This window comes from Rhincodon typus, chromosome 8 (genome assembly GCF_021869965.1).
Source record: "Rhincodon typus isolate 14 chromosome 8, sRhiTyp1.1, whole genome shotgun sequence".
In the NCBI taxonomy this organism is placed as follows: Eukaryota; Metazoa; Chordata; class Chondrichthyes; order Orectolobiformes; family Rhincodontidae; genus Rhincodon; species Rhincodon typus.
In genome coordinates, this window is record NC_063339.1 from 52104718 (window position 1) to 52125895 (window position 21178).

Sequence of the window (21178 nt, forward strand, 5' to 3'; positions counted from 1 at the left end):
GGCCTGCTGTGTTCATCCAGCCCTGCACCTTGTTGTCTCGGACTATAACCTGGTGTCGTGCGATTTCTGACCCTGTGAACTTTTTATGGTTTTACAAACTTCTGCTGCTCATGTCTTAATCTGCAGCAAGCACTGTTCTCCTATCGTGCCAGTGTTTGCCACCTTAAAATAGCTCCCTATCATAGAATCTCCATAGCACAGATAGAGGACATTTGACCCATTGAGTCTGCACCAAGTTTCCGAACAGCATCCCACCCAGATCCACACAATTTCCCATTTACCATGGCTAATCCACCTAGCCTGCACACCTCTGCACACTACAGGGAAATTTAGCATTGCCAATCCACCTAATCTGCACATATTTTTGAACTGCGGGAGGTAACTAGAGCATCCGGCAGAAACCCATGCAGACAAGGGGAAATTGCGTGAACTCCACACTGGCATCCATGTCATCCACAGTCACAGATTTCTTTGAAATCAAACTGGGTCCCTGGCACTGTAAGGCAGAAGTGCTAACCTCTGTGCCACCATACCGCCAGTCAAGCAATGTCAGGATTTTAAAATTCTCTGTTTTTAAATCCCTCCATTGGCCTCACCTACTACTTCTCTAATCAGCTCCAGCCTCACTTCTTGGAAGGATATTTGCACTCCTTTAACTCCAACTTTTTGTACACCCTCAATTTTGGTTGGTCTACCTGGCCAATGGCTTCAACTGCCTAGGGCACAAACTCTGGAATTCCCTCCCTACACTTCTTTGTCCCTTTACCTCACTATGCTTATTTCAAACAAACCCTAAACCTACTAACTTGAATAAGCTTTCTGTGCCTCTGAAGCACTTAGGGCTATTTCATTCAATGAAAGGCATTACATATGCACAAGTATGGTTGTTGGAATCCTACTTAAAATTTTGTGCAGAGGCTCCCCTCTCCCTTTTAAAGAGCTCATCAAAAGTCTTCATGCCGTGACATGTATTTGCCCAATGTTCAAGCATCTATACTGCTATTCAGTGCCAAATTGTAAACGATGTCAATGCAAAAAGTCAGTACAAAAATCAAAATACCTTTGGTGCTGGAAATCCAAAATAAAATAGAAAAGCATGGACATACCCAGCAGGTTAGGCAGAACTTGAAGAGAGAGAATGTTTCAGTTAGATGGCTATTCATCAGAACAGCAAAAAGTTAAAAATGTAATAGGTGAAAGGAAGACGATGGAAAAACAAAAAAAAGGAGGGTTATGATTAGGTAGAAGGCAGGAAAAATTAAATGACCAAATGGACTAGATATCAAAGTTGCATCTTGAGGACAACGGCAGAATGACAACCTGATGCCATCTGAAAACAGAAGAAAAGAGACAAACAAGAGTGAAACTAAACATGCACGAGAAAGGAAACAAAATGGAGGACAGCGATTATAGACTGAATATTGAGTGTGGGTGGCTGGGAAATGACAAAGCAAAAGACAAGTTGTTGTTTCTTAAGGTTACATTTAAACCGCTGTTTTACCTGAAAAGTCTATTTCAGGCCTTGGATGGTAAAAAGGCAGGTGTTTAATCTTCTGAACTTTTCATGGAAGTACCAAAGGAAGAGTTTATGATTAACTGGGCCATGGGTTAGGGTATTTCAAATGAATAGTCCCTTAGAAATGTTTAAAGGGGAGAGGAGAGAAAGATATGCTTATGGTGGCATTTGCTGATAGGTGATAGAAACAGTAGAGGGAGATCTATTTAACATGGAAACTGGGGTGGTGGCAGCAGAACACAATAAGAACTCTGCCAGGGTTCTAGGAGAGTCAGATGGAGTGAAAACTGAGGAACAGGAAATGAGACAAACATGATCAAGGGTCCTGACAACAATGGCCAAGGGTCAGTGTATCAAGAATCCTTGGTTTGGGGAGGCAGGGGGAATGGGGGACAAAATGAGAAGAACCAATTTGGAAGATTGCATCATCAGAACAGATGTAGTAGAGAAAGGGAAACTCGGAGAATGGAACTTAGTCTGTACATCAAACAGAAGTGTAACTGAAATAGCTGGAGTCAGAGGTTATAATAGGCTATAAACTAATCCTTAGAAAATAAGTCACAGTAGTCAAGGAATGCAACACTCCAAAATGAACAGAGTGAAGAACAAAGAAGGATGGAAATTGGAAGTAAATTAAATGAAAATGTTTCTAGTTCAGGCAAAAGTAAAAGGGAGCCCAAGTAGGCCTAAAACAGAGAATGTTCTTCAAATTCCATAAAAACACAGCTAATAACTAGGCCCCATGTGGGATCCCATACCAACAACTTTTATTTGGAGGGAGTGAGTGAACTGAAGTGGAAGTTATTCAATATAGGAAGAAGTTCAGTCAGATTGGTTGGGTCTCCATTGAAGGAATAACTGGTAGAAAGTGGAACTGTGAAGACATTTGTATCCATAGTGAAAATTTGTGTGTTAGAACCAGGAAACTTAAAATGTGGGTGGTGGGAAGGGGAGAGTGACGTCTTGACAGAGTCATGGATGAAGGTGAAAAGAAACTTGTCACAAGCATCCAGCATGTCCACAACATTGTCAACAAACTGTGAATGAATCTGGTTCCTTTAGCCTCTTTTTCAATTTGCATGATTCAAGTTAAAAGTGTTAAGCTTTTATTTAAACAGGACACATTAGTTTATTACCAGCTATTGCTGAGGTTTCCATAAGAATAGAGAGGCAAAATTAACCAAAAAAATTACAAATACCAAGATTAAAGCAATACAAAAACAGGAATGTTAAAAGAGAAAGTCCCAATTAGTCTCTGTGGTATACTATTGGGCCCTTTGCTCAAGTTGCTTCTTGCTCAAATGAAGACATCAACCCCTGAAATCAGAATTAAGCATATGTGATGGCTTCTGTGGTTAAATAGCTGGAGCTTGCTTACAAAGACTCAACAAATAGATTAAGTTTTTAAGAGAAAAAGAGATGGTTTTGTGCTCTTCACTTATTCTGTGGACCTGGCACATGCAGATTTCCTGAACTCTTTCAGCAGAGCTGCGGTTTATATAAAACAAAACCTTTCAAACTGAAAACTCCTCTTAAAATGTCAAATGTTGAGAAATCAACACTTGACTTGTGATTGATGTAGTGCTGCCACCAATCCTCCTTTCTAATATTTTAAAATAAATCAAACAGCCCAATTAAACCAAAATTGGTTCAACAGGCCATGAAGGGCACCGGACAAAAATCAAAATCACAAATGTAACTCAGTTAAACAGTCTACCTAATTATCAGTAGCACAGGATAAATTATATGATGAAAGGTGTGTAGTTTACATACATGTTGATATCATGTTTAGAGCTGTAGCATATGGGTGTTGATTACTTTTTTGTTTGAAACAAAAAAATGTTAAGTCTTTCTTGAATTGTGACCTAATCCAGTATGTATCAGGGAGCAGGTGACTGCAAAACATCTGGACTGCTAATGGAAGACTATTGATGCTGTGGGGTTTACAACAGGGAACGTAAATACTGAAGGCACCAGCTTGCTTATAGTTTAAAATAATCAAGGATCAATTTTAGCTTACAAACAAGAGACTGAAAGCTTTTAGGGGCAGTTTTTGAAGGAGACATAATTTAAGTCAGAAGTATATATACTTTGTCTCCTAGAAAGGAGTTCTAGGAAAGTTCATGGACAGTTCTGGGAAAGTTTAGTTGCGATGATGTGAATGTTAAGCTTATGAAACTTCAAGACCAGGAGCATCTGAATGAACTCAGCAGATTATTACGACAGAGAAAGTCAAAGCTTTCCCATGTCAAGAGTTTTGTGTAAGAAGTACTCACGGTTCACAGGACAAAACTGGGCAGAAGCAGTTGGGTTAAACCTAAAATTCTGGTATAGAAGAGAAATTTCTCAGAGTTTGAATTACTATTACAGGATGGTGTTGGAGAGTGATGAGGCCGATTCTCATTTCGTACTTAACAATCTTTTGAAATATGTTGTATATTAAGATAGCTTGGTCTGTTTTGATTTAATTTGGGTTTTCTTCTTTTATGTAACAAAGTTCTGTTCTATTATTAAAAGAAAATCTGTAGCCTTGCATGCTTATGTTTCAGTGAATGACCTCCTCGCTAAATTTAAAAAGACCTATCAATCCAGATTTCATTCTGGGCTCTGAGTTGTCTAAGAGTAACATCAGTTGGCAGCAAAATAAAGCTATCGACACTTACTGAGAGTAGCTCTTGCATATGGACAGATGAATCGAGCGAGGCCATTCAGCTTGCTCCATGATTCATTTAGATCAGGGCTGATTCAATTGTAACCTCAAATCCAAATTCCCACCTACCCAGATAATCATTCAACCCCTTGCTTAACAAGGATCTATATACCTATGCCTTAAAATAGTCAAGTCCTTTGCTTCCACAATCTTTCAGGAAGAGAATTCCTAAGACTGAGAAAGCCCAATTAAAATAGTCAAGTCCTTTGCTTCCACAATCTTTCAGGAAGAGAATTCCTAAGACTGAGAAAGCCCAGAAAAGAATTTGCCATGTCTGCTTCAAATGGATGATCCCTAATTTTAAAACAGTGAATCCTAATTACAGATTGTCCTACAAGTGGAAACCTCTCCACATCTATCCTATCAAAGCAGCTCAGGATCTTGTAGGTTTCAATCAAGTCACCTCCGAATTCCAGTGGATACAAGCGTAGCTTGTCCAGTCTTTTCTCATAAGACAATCTGCACATTCCTGGTTTCAAATAAACCTCCTCCAAACTGCTTCCAATACATTTAGAACCTTCCTTAAATAAGATGAACAATAATATGCACAGCTCTCCAGATGCAGTGTCACCAGTACCAGTATAACAGAAGTATTACCTCCCTAACTTTTGTATTCAATTCCCTGTGCGCTAGATTATAAAATCATATTAGCTTGCCATATCTGCACACTAACAGTTCGCAGTTCATGCACAAGAACACCCAGATGTATTTGCATCTTGGAGCTTTGCAATATCACATCATTTAGATAATATGTTACTTTTTATTCTTCCTGTTAAAATGGACAATTTCACATTTTCCTACATTATACCTCACTTGCCACATCTTTGACCCACTCACCGAATGTATCAATATCTTTGTGTCCTCTTCACAACTTATTTTCCTATCTTTCTGGCATCAACAATTTTGGCAATCATACCATCTGACCCTTCATCCAAGTCATTTATAAACATTTCAGGGCCCAGCAGCGATCCATATGGCACACTACTCAACATCCTGTCAACCTACAAGGCCCATTTATGCGTACTTTCTGCTTGTCATATTAAAAATGTTTTTTATGTAGCCAATTTGCACCTTATTTGAGTACTTTTGTTTCATAACCCTAAGCCTAAGCCTAAACCTAAGCCTAACCCTAACCCTAACTCATTGCCACACCGTTGCAATAGGGAATCTTTTCCCATTCGCTCTGGCCTCCACCCTATCACAGACCTCCTTTGTTCTCTGGTCTTCTTGCCCTCAACGTCCACTGGCTTTAAAAGTTTCACATGTCTACCTTTCCACAGTTCTGAAACTGTATATTTTTCTCCACAGATGCTTCCTGGCCTTAGATTTTCCAGCATTTTCTGTACTTACTTCAGAGTTCCAGCATCTGCGGTATTTTGTTTGTGCATTTTTAAACTTTTCCCAGTTCGAATGAAAGATCATAGGCCTGAAACGTTAATTGCTTTTCACACCGTTGACACTGTCTCACCTATTTTCTGCACTGATTCTGTGGAAGCATCATAGCAAATATCTACGGTAGGGTTAAAACACATGTTTGGGGTCAGCACACTCCCGATTATCCTGAAAAATCTGTGTTGGGTATACCTGTATTATTAATATCCAGTTTAGATTTCAAAGTAAGCAATGACAGACACAAATGAAATAGAAGAAATGTCATGCACCACGACATTAGCTATGGCTCAGGTGGTAGCATTAATGCCAGTGTCAGAACATTCTGGGTTTAGATCTCATTATAGAGACTTTTGCTCAATGTTCAATGCAGCACAAAGGCCACGTGTTCTTTCAAGCAGGCATAAAATTGGCACTATTTTTCCTCAGTGGCCTTGCCACTATATCCCTCAACCAACCACACTCAAACAGATTATTTAGGCATTACTACACTTACTATTATTGGACAATTTCTGTGATTACAACATTACAGTGACTACAATGTAAAAGCTGGGGGTCCCAAGCCAGAGGTAACGAAAGGCACCATAAAAAGAAGTTCATTTTCCTCTTACACAAATAATTTACATGATTTGCCTCACTTCCAAGATCCTTTCCAGCAACAGGTATGTTAGTATGCAAGAAACATTCTTGGACATTTGTATTGTTCAACTCTTACATTCTAATTAGATGAGAACTTGAAATGTATTAGTGTAAATTTAGAGTAACCTTTATTGGTGCAGACACAATGGCCCAAAGGTCTCTTCTGTACTGTATGATGCCATGAAACATCAATGTCATGCATTATCATTACTTTTCAACCTACAACCTGTTTCCCTGAATCTTGTCATTTCCCTAATCTCCTATTTATCCAATTAACACAAAACAGCATCATGAAATGAGAAGCATTTTCTTCAGATTATTCTATATATGTATATCCAAATGGCAAACTATGGCAGATTAAATTATCTATGGGTGGCTTGTCCACATCCTCAAACTGTTTAAAATCCTAATTTAAACCACAAAACTGAATAAATTGGACAATTTAATCAGGATATTCAACTTGACTTCATATGACATAAGAACATTGCATAATCAATGTTCCCATCAGTTTCCAGATTTCTAATTGCTGCTCCTAACAGATTTTGATACCTGACTTAAGCTTCAATTCACAAAGCTGATAATGCCAGGAAAACTTTCTCCAAACCTTTCTGTCCACAAACCAGGAAAAAAATATGTAATAACAAAAGTGAGCTGATGTTTGAAGGGATTTTGTGCTAGAGTTTGAAGATTACACTGTATTCACAGGACATAACTTAGAAACCACTCATCAAAAACGTGATGTCCAACATTTAAATCTGAAAGCAGCAAAGATATAGCCAACTGGCAATTCAATTTCCTAATTTAATCAGGGATTGGTTTGCAAGTTCATATTTAATGAGAATAATTTACTGTGAACAGGCAGCATGCAGGAAAGAACTCTTTTGATGTTTTTAGATAACTCAAAAGTAAACTCTGTAAAAGTATATTTAAAAACACTTTACAAACTAAGTATGACATTTAACAGAATCACCGTCTACATAACTGAATAACACTAATTTTCCAAAGTCTGTATCTTAGTTGAATGTAAACAAGTAAATACATTATTTTAGAAAGCAGTTTAATCTTAATGCAAAATTCCTCTCAGTTTTCAAAGGACTACACCCAAGCCTCCAGCATATCTCAATTCTAAAGAGAGTTAGCAATCACTTATCAGACATCAATGATTGTATCATGAGCACTGCAACTGTGGCTGAATATCTATGAGTTCATTTCTCAGTCAATCAAAATCTTGTTTTATTTATCAGATTATTTAATACTTTTAACATTTTATTTTCAAAAGAAAAATGTGTAAATAACTTAAGTGAAAAAAATAGTATTTCCTAAAATCCACTGACATTCAACAAAATTTGAAACATTGCACATTTATGTAACTATTAACAGAAGTTATTGGCAGAATCCAGCAATTCCTCCCTGAAAATCCCCTTACACCCAAAGTAAAAGTTATAGGTTCCAATAGGACCTTTCCCATCAAAAAAAGGTATGTTCTGTAAATTTAAATACAGATCATTCCTCAATACCTTTATGAAATAACAGCGTATTTTTAACTCTTGCTACTTGCCTCCTACTCACTGCCTCTCCCACAGGGATTATGAGCAACTAGAGACTAAATGAGAAAGTTTAGTCAAGAGAAAATTGGTATAGGGCAAATAAGATTGGGGAGTCGATTGTGGCAGATTCATTGAGCTTTGTTACCAGTATTGGGGAAGGTCAGGGTAATCTTCACCTGAACCATGCTAAGACTCAAGAGTGTACTAGAACATAAGGCCAGAATTTGCAAGAAAATATAAAGGCAAATCTTAACACACTTAACACACCAGAAAGCATACAGTATTCAAATCATAAGAATTGAGAGCACAAATCAAAACAGGTACGAATGATCAGTAGCCATTTCAGAGATGGTTGTGGGCTGAAGCCTAGAACAGTCAAGGGTATTTTACATTTCAGCAGGACAGGAGGCTAGGAAATGGTGGTGGGATATCTTTAAATTTGGAGTTACATTAGTATAATGGTGAGAGATTATCTTAGTTCGGAGATCAAGGTGTAGAATGAGTTTAGGAAGAGGAAGAAATAGCAAAGGAGTTACTTGTTGGGAGCAACTTATAGGCTCTCAACAGTAGCTACACTGTACAACAGAATATACATAAGAAATAATGGAACCATGTAGAGAAAGGTAGTGCATTCATCACAGGTGATTTTAATTTTCATATAGATTGTGCAAATCTATCTTGGCAAAGGAAGCCTTGCAGGTGACATCAGTGTTTTCAGGACAATTTCAGGCTGTATGTTTTAGGGCCAACCTAGCAAAATGCAACAAGTCAAGATTAATGAATGACCTCAAAATAAAAGAGTAATTAAACAACAGTGATCATAACACAACGAATTCCATAATCAGTCTGATGTGAGAAGAGAGTTTTAAACTTAAATAAAGGCATAAGGGTATAAAGACGTATTGGCTCAAGTGCACTGGATAAATAGGTTAAAAAGGTAAGACAGTAGAGAAGCAGAGACAGTCATTTAAAATCCTTCATGACTATCAGCAAAGACATATTTCATTGGGAAGGAAAGTCTGTGAGAAGAATGTACTATGCATGGTTAAATAAGGATATTAGTAATAGTATAAAATTTAAAGAAAAAGCATAATTAATGCAAAAATTGATGGTAGGTCAGATGAATGAACAGACTTTAGAAACCAGTAAAGAATGACTAAGAAAATAAAGTCAGAAGTCACATGACACCAGGTTATAGTCCAACAGATTTATTTGAAATCACAAGCTTTTGAAGCGCTGTTCCTTCAGCAGGTGAAGTGACGAAGCAGCAGCACTCCGAAAGCTTATGGTTTCAAATAAACCTGTTGGAGTATAACTTGGTGTCACTTAACTTCTGGCTTTGTCCACTCCAGTCCAACAACGGCACATCCATAACATAGCTACCTAAGAAAATAAGGATTGAGAAATTAGTAATAGAAATTTTCTAAATCCACCTTTATCAACTTGCCCCGTCATACCTTTGTTTGTTCAGATTTAAGACTCTAGTTTCCTAATCAATTATACCATTTCCAAACAATATAAAATTTAGTCACATTGTGGTCACTATTCCCCAAAAGGTTCCTTTACAGTACGATTGTTAATTAACCCTTTCATGTTACATAACATAGCTCATTTTCAAAGTGCTCTTCAACACACTGCTGCAAAACCCAATTTTGTACACACATCAAATACTAATTCTTCACAGTATTAGTGCTGATCTGAGTCTGTGTAAATTAAAATTATTAAAAATTACCCATGTTACAGGTGTATCTAATTTCCTGATTTGTATTGTACCCAACATTGCTACTACTGTTCATGGCCTATAAAGCCAAAACTGATTCTACATCTTGATCCTTTGATCAAAGATCCTCTCTCACCAAGTACTGATCTCATCCCCTTTAATGCGTCCATTCTCATTTTCTCTTATGCCCTTCCTTCCTAAATTACAAACATTCTTGAATATTTAGTTCTAGTCTTAGTCATTTCTAATCATGTCCCGGTAATCAATGCCAATTAAATCAGACCCATTTATCTCTATTTGAGCATTCAAATTATCAACATTGCTGCTTAGGCTTCAGATGCGTTCACAAACAGTTCCCCTAGCTTTATCTTTTTCTCATTATTCCATGTTCTGTACCTCTTTGATGCTTGCCTTTGTTTCTTCTGTATTTAATGTTGCTCGTTACTTTTCTACTTCCTGTTAACAATTTTGCCCTCCAATGTGAGCTTCTGCTCACCTTTCCATTCTTTGTCAATCTAGCTTAAACGCTCCACAGCAGCACCACCAATTCTCTAAAATGTTAGCATCGACTTTGCTAAGATAAATCCTGTCTTATACAAGTTCCAAAAACCCCAGAACCAGTACCATGTTATGGAAATCTGATGGCCTCCCTCCTACACCAATTCTCCAACTATGTGTTCAAATCACTTAACCCTCCCATTCCTGTGTTGCTGGCATGTAATACTGGGGAAACTGATTTTGAGGTCCTGCTTTTCAGTGTCTCGGCCCTGGCACCAGTGAGGCAACAAGCCACCCTACAGTCACAACTATGGCTGCACAAATCCTGTCAACTCCCCTGACTAACAAATTCCTCATTGCCGTTGCTCTACTATACTGCTTTCTCCACTCCTATGCAGCTAAGCAAATTGTGGCATCAGGGACTTGGTGCTGGCTCCTCTTCTCATCAGTTAGCAAAAGCCCAGTTAATGAACAAGATTGTCTCAGGGAATTCCTGCAGGACCTGCCCAGTTCTCAGACTGCCTAGTGTAACCTGATCCTTTGTCTTCAAGCTCATTACCTTGGTTTTGAGCAGAGTATTGCCTGCCTACCTGCAGAAATAATAGATGCATTGGGGGTGATCATCCATAATTCCCTAGATTCTGGAAAGAACCTGAAAAACCTCTTCTCAAGAGAGCAGGGAGGAAGAACATAAAGAAAAGATGAAGGGCTAGGGGGTAGGATGATGTGCCCCGGTCCCCGGAAAAGTAACAAAAATGGTTGTGAGGAGGATGCCAAGAGATTATAAAGGGGTGTAATGAAGTTAATGTGTTTTAAGATCTTTCAAAATGTGTTTTATATGTGGACAGCTTGGGTTTTCTATTGGCTTTCATTTTGTGTAATCAACTTCTGTTATGTTGTTGAAGAAACTGTAGTTTCAGGACTGTGTTTCGTGACTAGCCACCACATTATCTAAAATAATGTTTGATTTATCAAGCCAGATTCTGGCATTTGACTTGTCCAGTAGTACCATCAGCATAGATAACAAATGGAGTCGAGTATGAATCACTCTCAGAAAACAAAATTTTAAAGATATAGCTCTGTATCACATTTTCTTAAAAAGAGAAAAACATCCCTCAAAAGACTTCCTTCAATTTTGCCTGCAACTAAGACTTATTCAACTTTGCATCTGGTGGAAAACATACAAATGGAGACCAGGGTAGACCTAAGCAAGTAAAAAAAAACTTGAAATTACATGAGATATTCTTCCAAGGTAGTGCTAGGTTGAGTTGGAAGATACAGGTGAATGAAAAAATGGGGTGCTATATAATGTAATCACTACTTATCATGGCCACTGACTTCAATGATTGAATTAGTTAAATTCTGTTCCGTCAAATCAAGAGTGACAGACTAAGATATCAAACAATAAATTGGAAGCAAAAAATGAAACAAATACTTTTCAAGTAAAACAATGTCTTCGCTTTTCTTGCCACTTCTCTGCCCGTGTTCCTTCAAACTTCCTGTCTTAATTGTGTTTTACCCTTCCAACAAATGTATACTTCAAGCACTCCTCTGGGTTATTTGATTTGCTGTTTTTCAAACAAAATAACAAAAAAGCTTGCCTCAAGGTATTAGAGTAATTTTACAGCAGTTAATAGAACATCAACAGCCGACAATATCTAGCATTCTTACCTCAAATATAAAAAGGATAGAATCCAATTCTTCCCTCTGTGATTTGTGACCTGGAAGATAAAGTACATCAAGTTGATACCATGTAATCTAAGATATTCCAACTGTGCTTGTCCCTACAAGAAGTGAATTTCACAATACAAATTTCCAAAACAATCAATGAAAATAATTAAAGAACTGGATTGACATTTTAAGATTTTTACTGAAAAAAACATTTTGCTTGTTAAGTTGCCTGTTAAATAAAGAAAGGTAATGCATTTGAAATAGGTCTGACAACCTTTTTGGCTGCACACTGCATTCAGGTTGATAGGTAGCACTAATGAGAACAAATACAAGCTTACTCTCCGTTCTCCAGCAGACTCACCCTGCTGCACTGGAGCACAACATGTAGTGTCCCAATCCACTTCCATCACCAAATCCACCTCAACAAGTACATGTTCCTAAATCTCCAAAAAAAGGTCCTGTCCTGCTACAAAGCAGAAAGTCCGGAGAAACTCAGCAGGTCTGGCAGCATCTATGGAAGGGAAAAAAAAACTTCAAGTCCAGTGACCCTGCATCAGAATCAAAGTACTGAAAGTTTATCACTGCTTTTCTAGTTAGGACCAACTGAACTGTTAGACTTTATTTAGAGCAAAACAAGAAGAATATCAGACATATCTGATGGGGCCTCCAGGTCCCATCAATGAACTAGATTGGCAGATCGATCTGATGATGGGTCACTGAAATCAAATCAGAGCCCCTTATCCACACTCGCTGTCTCCTGCCCACAAGTCAATATACTACTTCCAACACGAAGGGCTCTCATCTTATGACTTAACCTTTTGTGAGTTACCTTGTCAAATGCCTTCTGGAAGTCCAAATACAACACATCTACTGGCTCCCCTCTATCCACTCAGGTTGAGACTTCCTTCAAGGACTCTAATAAATTAGTCAGTCACAATTTCACTTCCGTGAAGCCACGGTGACTCTATTTGATGAGATTATGATTTTCCACATGTGCTGCTGTTACTTCTTGAATAATTGATTTTAACAACAGATGTAAGGCTGATTAGCCTATAGTTACCTGCTTTTGGACTCCTTTCTTTGAATAATGGTGCAACATTAGTAATTTTCGAATCTCCCAGTGCTTCTCCAAAATCCATGATTTTTTGGAAAATTAAAACCAATTCAACCACTATCTCTGTAGCCACTTTTAGGATTCTAGGATGCAAGCCGTCAGAGCAAGGGAATGTAACTGCCTTTAACCTCATTACTTTGTCTCAAAATCAGTTCTTTAGTGATGGTGATGGTACTTAATTCCCACCACCCCCCCCACCCCACCCCGACACACCAACACCCCACTTAATGATAAGGGGATGTTCAAAGTATATTCTACCGTAAAGACTGATGCAAAATATCTGTTAAACTCCTCAGCCATTTCCTTATCCCCCAAAAGTATCTCCCCAGATTCATTTTCTAAGAAATCTATGTTGACATCGACCTCGCTCATCTTTTTTATTTATTTAAAAGAAGTGAATGCTTCCAAGATTCTTAATGCTTCAGGTTGAGAAGAAATTTTTAAAATATAACCTTACTATAAACTATTGGTAATACTCCTACTACCTTCGCAAACAAAAATTAAACGTAAAAAAAGCATGATCATAGTGTTATGGAAAAAGGAATCAACACTATCAAAACAAAAATCGCAAAATTGTGAACATTTCAACCATCTTACCACAAACACTACAGGTAACATTTGTGTCCCAGCAGGACTGGCAGCATTTGTGGAGAGAAAGCAGAATTAACATTACGGGTCCAGTGACTCTTCTTGAGTTTTGAAGAAGGGTCACTGAGCCTGAAAAGTTAACTCTGCTTTCTCTCCACAGATGCTGCCAGACCTGCTGATTTTTTCCAGCAATTTTTGATTTTGTTTCTGATTTCCAGCATCAGCAATTCTTTGGCGTTTTGTAACATTTCACCATTAAACATCTTGCATCTGAAACATAAAACCATAAGAAGTAGGTGCAGAACTAGGACATTCAGCCCACTGATCCTGCTCTGTCATTCAATGAGATCATGGTTGAACTGGTAAACCTCAATTTCGCTTCCTTGGCTTACCCCATAACACTAGATTCCCTTTCTGACTAATAATCTGACTGTCTATCTCAGACTTTTGAATATACTTATTGACACAGCCTCATCAGCCCTCATTGGTAAAGAATTCCACAGATATCACTACGCTAAGTGAAGAAATTGCTCCTCATCTCGGTCTTAAATGGGTGAACCTTTACTCAGATCATGCCCTCTGGTTCTAATGGGAAAACTCGGACAAAGGGGAAAACAAACTCTCTACATCTACCTGTCAAGCACCCTAAGAATCTTGTATAGTTCAACCAGATCATCTCTGATTCTCTTAAACTCCAATGAATACTGGCCCAACAGTGAGGCTGAAGCCACGTGGTCTGGAATGGCCGTACAGACAGATGAAATAAATGACACAGAGTCGAATAAGATAAGATTAGTAGAACAGTCAGGCTGAGGCCGTGTGGTCAGGAAAGGGCATCCAGACAGGAAAATAAATGAACGGTGGAACTAAATGAACACCTTCCTTTGATCCTCATTCTTGGAGCTGCCAAGGCCAAAGCTCTTGGAGATCAAGTAAAGGGGTGAATTGAAACGACACACATAGACAAAATATAGGTTTTAGAAAGAGAATTGTGAAAAGTATAGATGCTTAAAAATGTTCAAAGATATTAATGCCTGGGAATCAGCAGAATTTTCTGATTTCTGTTAAGAATATTGAATTACGAGAAGATAGAAACAGTAAATGTGCTTCTTTCTGAGAGCATAGTACAATTGATAGGAATAAAATAAATATCTACAAGTTGGATGCCGGATACAGTTTAAGGAAAGAAAGCTGCAGCATCTTTAAGTTTAGAAGTTAAGCATTTGTGTCAAAGTACTAGTAATTAAGAATTAGCAATAATTTCTTTTAGAGAATGTAAAGATCAAAATAATCTTCAGGTGGAAAATACCATCACAGATATAGATAGTGACCATCCACATCTTCAGGTGTGGAGGAGAGACGAAATAAGGCCTTTGAAAACAAATTGTAATGTTGGGTACAGATTGGAACACAATGTGATACTACACTCAGCAGGATAATATTGATTTAGTCATTAGGTAAGCTTTTAGGGTTTTATATGATCATATGATAGCGTGAAGTTGAAGGCTGTACATCATCTCAGGAGGAGGACGTATACAGCATGAGATAATAATTAAGAAATTAGTGGAAGCTTCTGAACTACCACTCGAGACAACAGCGATAAAATCACGACAGAAGGGAACAGATGTTGAGTGACAGGGAGGCAATGGCCTAGTGGTATTATCACTGCACGGTTAATCCAGGGAGCCAGGAATGTTCCAGGGACCTAGGTTCCAATCCTACTATGGTAGATGGTGGAATCCGAATTCTATGCTTTTTTGTTTTTTTTTAATTAAGAGTCTAATGATGGCCATGAATCACTGTTGATTGTCAGGAAAAACCCAACTGGTTCACGAATGTCCTTAAGGGATGGAAACTGCTACCCTTAGCTGGTCTGACCTACATACAACTCCAGACCAACAGCAATGTGGTTGACTCTTAGTCACAGAGTCGGAGATGTACAGCATGAAATCAGACCGCTCAGTCCATGTCGACTGGATATCCTAAATTAATCTCGTCCCATTAGCCAGCATTTGGCAGATATTCTTCTAAACCTTTCCTAATCATGTGCCCATCCAAATGCCTTTTAAATGTTGTAACTGTACCAGCCTCCAATACCACCTCTGGCAGTTCATTCCATACACGCACATCCTTTTGCGTGAAAATGTTGCCCCTTACATCCCTTTTAAATCTTTCCCCTATCACCTTAAACCTTTGCCCTCTAGTTTTGGATTCCCCACCCTGAGGAAAAGACCTTGGCCATTCACCGTTTCCATGCCCCTCATGATTTTATAAACAACTATAAAGGTCACCCATCATCTTTGACACTCCAGGGAAAGTAGCCTCAGCCTATTCATCCTCTCCCCATAGCTCAAACTCTCCAACCTTGGCAGTGTCTTTGTGAATCGTTTCTGAACCTTTCACATTTCACAACATCTTTCCTAAAGCAGGGAGGCCAGAATTGAATGCAGTATCCAAAGTGGTCTAACCAATATCCTGTACTGCCTCCCAACTCCTATACTCAAATGCACTGATCACTAAGGGACAAGCATGCCAAACTCCTCCTTTGCTAGACAACAAGGTGCAGGGCTGGATGAACACAGCAGGCCAAGCAGCATCATAGGAGCAGAGAGGCTGAGCACCTCAAGCCGCACCTCCATCTCCTACCGACCAACCTCATCCCGCCCCCTTGACCTGTCCGTCCTCCCTGGACTGACCTAGCCCCTTCCTAACTCCCTACCTACACTCACCTTTCCTGGCCCCATCCCCGCCTCTTCGACCTGTTTGTTTCCTCTCCACCTATCCTCTCCTCTATCCCTCTTCTATCTGCGAACCCTCCTCCTTTGCTATCTTGTTTACCTGCAACTTAACTGCCCTTTGGGCAATTAGGGATGGACAATGAATGCTGGCCTAGCCAGTGACACCCTCATCCTATGAATGAATTAGACAGCTAAAAAGGAAGCCCAATCATGCCCTAAGAATCAGGTAGTAGAAGTAACTGGGGTGGAGAAAAATAAACATGCCAAATTTACACTGGGGTGCGTGAGGTGGAGATAAGGCAGTGGAAAGAACAAACAGCAGTAACACGCACTGAAAGAATTTAGTGAAAAGCAGATAGCACCATGCATTCAGCATAACCTCATGAAAGTACACCACAGAAATGCACACTATGGGAGGGAAGCCATGTTGTGGAGTACCATGTGGGATCTAACAAAGAAAGACCTGTCAAGGTTAGGTGAAAAACACATAATGTCTACAAAGACTGTGGTAAACAAAGATAAAATGGGACACAAGGATACTAAATGTGGGAATTGAAATATGCATGCTGTAATCAGTGTAAAGCCTGAAGGAATGCTACAATTCAGCAGAGTGAGCCTTAACCCTGTCTTAAAGCTTCTGTCCATGTGTGCATGAAATAAATGATCATCTGTTCTCCTGCAATCCCCTATCAACTTGTCAAGTGGCTCTACTTCAGATCCATAGATAAAGAGCACCAAACCGTTCACAGTATTGTGGGTGTGTTCTGACCACTGCCTTCTCTCGCTTGAGCAAATCATCCTGTTTGCGTACTCCATTCCCTTTGAAAGCTTAATCCATAATAACTGCCTGAATATTTCAAGCTTACATGAATTCAAGTTCCAACTCTCTTCCAAACACGAGTTTCTTTCACTACTGGTCAAGTCATTTTCTTTCAATCACTCCAGAAAAATGTATTTTTCCTCCCATTTTGTACGGCATGGACTGCATGGCCTGTATCTTCAGTTTGTACCATCCTTTTGGAATTTTCATTTAGCTTTGTAAAGTGTGTCTTTGATTCAGTACAATTTGGACTCACAGAAGCACTTGTGAAAGCCCAAAAGGTTTCACAATTTGCTTAATCTGGTTGATATTGTCATTGCTGCTAAACCATCTGGCTTTTGGGTACTAGCAGCTGTGAACTAAAGTTTAAGAAGAAATGCTGTCACAATTTATTATACCGTCTGGATTCAGCAATTTTCTTTGTTCTTTCTTAAAGTCTGATACAAAATTTTCAGAAATTTAATTTATTTAAAAAAAACTCCTAACAGATTTTATTCAGATCACAACTTCTGATCTCCATTTTGTTTTATATCCGCATGTCTTGAATCTCCAATATTTTGATGAATGTTTCAATCTGTCTAAGGTCAGAACTGACTTGCATAAAGAACTTAAACTTACCGCATCTTAAATTCAGAATCAATTATAATTTACATACATCACAATTTTTCACATTTCTCTTTGCTTTTTGTCCTCCCATCCAGTTTGAGCTTGGTCAAATTCCTTTCTTACATACTTAATTGTTTCATCAACTTGAATGCAAATTGAAACTTCAAAAACAGCCACCTTCATAGCTTACAGTGTCAGCACTGAATGTAGCTGTTCCACTCTCCAAATCATTCCTTCCCTTTGTTTCATCATTAATTTTGAATTCTGTTACTAGCTTATCTGTCACAACTTGCTCATGCTTCCCGTACATTTCGAATGCAAGTCGTTTTAATTCCTCTCCAAGTGCAATTAACTCACTTTTCAGTCTGATGTCCCAATATCTTTTAAAATTAGCAGGATTGTGTTTCTGACATTTGGGGCACATCTTTAGTTGGAAGATTTATTCTCACAATAGGGTTATGTGGGACCACAAGGATCCAAGTCACTCTGTTTTGCTTGTACAACTTCAATTTCATAGGCTCAACAGGTTAATTTCCTGAAAGCACCTTATCCGCAGCTAAGGAAATTTCCTAATAGGAAAAACTGCACCAATCATAGGCAGATTAGAAACAACCTCTACAACCACAGAATAATTAATTCGGTCCAATTTTATATTAATCTCCATGATGCAACAGGCATACAATTTCCATCAATTCCCTGTAACGATTTTTATTTAGCGACCTTTCTGCAGGGAAATGTTCCCTAGTCTTCCACATCCAACCTTCATCAAGTCCCAGCTCGGTGACTCCTTATTCCATGAATGTTGAAGTTTATTCTGTTCCCTTCTTTCCTAACAGAAAACAACCTCAAGATAGCATTTTTGCTTCTCCATACTCAAGCTGCATAATTCCTTAACATAGTAGCAGTTGCTTTCTTTTGCTTTCTCTGCAAGCCTTCCAAAGCAGCTGTCCGATTACTCTGAGTTACTATGTACATATGGACATGAAAACTTTAACTGGATTTCCAAAGGTTCCTTTTAGAGCTCCACCCCAATGGCAACCAGATCAGAGGAATGGCTGGCTGTGAACCAGTGTGCTTCCAGCATACTCAATTTTATCACAAGCTAGAGGTGACATTTTAAAACATAACCATCTGGAAAGTCCAGCAATCGTAACAACTAATAACAAGTTTACTCTGCCACTATCCAACACTGCAACATGAAGCACTTAAATATGGCAATAATGTTTTGACCTCAGGGAAACTAGAAGTGCACTTTAATTTTGTACAACGTGGGTTTAAATTCTCATTCCATCTACTAATTGCTAGAATTCCATATATGTATGAGACAGTAGATATATTGTGCAAATGCAAACATAGCGTGGAAAAGTTGGATTTGTGCTGCTTAGAAGTCAACCGCATAGACCTATACAAAAACCAAAAGAACTATGGATGCTGTAAATCAGGAACAAAAACAAAGTTCTGAGGAAGTTCTGAGGAAGGGTCACCGGACCCGAAACGTTAACTCTGTTTTCTCCTTCACAGATGCTGCCAGACCTGCTGAGCTTTTCCAGCGACTTTGTTTTTGTGCATTGACCTATACGTCTGCATTAGTAAAGCAGTATTTTATACTGGAACATTACATTGTACAAAATGCTGTAACTTGTAAATGGCTAAAGTTATTCGTCTTACTGAACAAGAATAGTCTATTCAGAAAGTGGAATACTGTTGTGAGACAGGGATTACGTTCAGGAAGGCGATAGGTAAAAGAGAATGAAGGGGGTAAAACTGAAGAGGCTTAATTACTGACCCTATTGTGATCATGGTAATTCATGTATTTTCTGAGAATTGAACTTTGGCAACAAACTGTTAAGTTACAAAGAAGGTGTTCATTGATAAATATTGACTGCTTTATTATGCACCTCACATCTGCTAACAAAGTGGAAAGGAGATGCTAATACCACTGATACTACGTGTCAGGTTTTAGGGCTGGGAAGGTAGTTGTAAAGTATTCTATGCACCAACACAAGGACAATCCCTAAAGGAAAAATATCTATGACCCATAATAAGCTCACCGTTTAAAATCTATAGTAAAACCACTACAGGAATGCTTTCATACTGAAATTTAGAATACATTATTTCATGATTACATAGTAGAAGCTAAAAAAGGCTTTCTATGGAGTGAAACTTTCCAAAATTTAGCAATGTCTAAGAGATGGCCACCTTTACTTTGGTTTCAATTAATGACTCAAGATGAGAAATCAGGTTTGATGAGTTTACAAAAGCACATACTGTTCTCAGCATGAAATATTTAATCTGATTCTAAGTGCCCAACTGCATGCTGGATGTGTTGTACATTAAGATCATGAAAGCTTTCAATTGTAATTCTGCAGAAATTGTGATCCCATCTTAATCAAACAGCCAGTCTTAAAGGGACACTGAATATATGGAAATTTATCACTGGAAAACCTGAGTGCAAAAATTACATTTCTCAGTGACAGGAACCCCCTTTCAGTCTACCGTAAAGATGTCAAAGAATGCAAATCAGATGCCACGCTGATTACCTGTGATTCAGGCTATTTCTCCACAAACACCCAAAGCCTCTATGTGAGGAAACGGAAAATCCACGCTCCAAATCCCTCAACACATCTCCAACACTATCCTCCATTTCCAATCTACCACTACCAGAATGGGCATGAGATTCAAACACGTTAAAATATCAAATTCAATAAACTGTTATGATCCAGTTAGAAGCGGACTGATTTGTTTCCTCATCCCATTCCTCCACTGGCCACAAATTTAAATTTAACAAGGGAGGTGAGCTTGTCAATTACATTATACTTGTTATATTCACACAGACATGTCTATATCTAGTTCAGAATCAGAAACGAGTCTGTCAGATACCTTAATACAACAAAATAAAGAATTAGTTACTTACAAAATAAATACCTCACTCAAAGATTGTCAACAAGTTTAAAATGTCCATATGTATCCAACTACTAAAATAAAAAAGGTAAGGTCTCCATAGTCTCATCAGACCACAGGGCTGCACTCTGATAAGAAAGACAGATGACTGACAGTGGTTTAACCTAAGGGTAACCACGCCTCAGGCAAGGGGAGTGGTTGAGAAGGACAGTCCTTTGTGATAACCTCAGCCAGTGCTTTAAAAAAAACACTCTCACAGCCTCTTTCAAGCCTGGGGGAAAAATATGCAATTCTGCTGAACATTATCTTTAAAGAACTTTGGCTAATTGGGTATTTGCTATTCTGATGCCAAAGTCATTTTGTGCACAAGTTATTGGCACCAAGATTTCTTCCTGATTAGTTATGGCTGGTTGAATACTTTCTTAATGGAGATAATGGTGCAGATACGATATCTCCTTTAAGAACCATCCAATTGCAGTAAGGTGCCCTTGTAACTCTTGAACTTTGACAAGTTGGGGAGGTGGGGGGAAAGGAAACCTGCGCATGCATGCGCACATGCACACACGCACGCACGCGCACACACACACAGAGGATGAGGGGGGAGAGGGAGGAGAGGCAAGGAAGAGAGGGGGGGTGGGAGGGGAGAGGGAGGAGTGAAAACAGAGGGAGGGGTAGGAGGTTGTTTCCCTGATGGAAAGGTTTGTGTCTTCAGAAGTAGCAT

The 21178-nt window shown here is 38.7% G+C and overlaps 1 protein-coding gene across 1 annotated transcript in view; it reads right to left on the reverse strand.

Moving 5' to 3' along the window:
- Nucleotides 1-21178, reverse strand: part of LOC109922148 (ral GTPase-activating protein subunit alpha-1-like) — a 93896-nt gene that overhangs the window by 52066 nt on the left and 20652 nt on the right. Inside the window, exon 3 of the mRNA XM_048600423.1 lies at nucleotides 11691-11740. Within this exon, the coding sequence (XP_048456380.1) occupies nucleotides 11691-11740 (50 nt within the window). The remainder of the gene's footprint in view (nucleotides 1-11690; nucleotides 11741-21178) is intronic.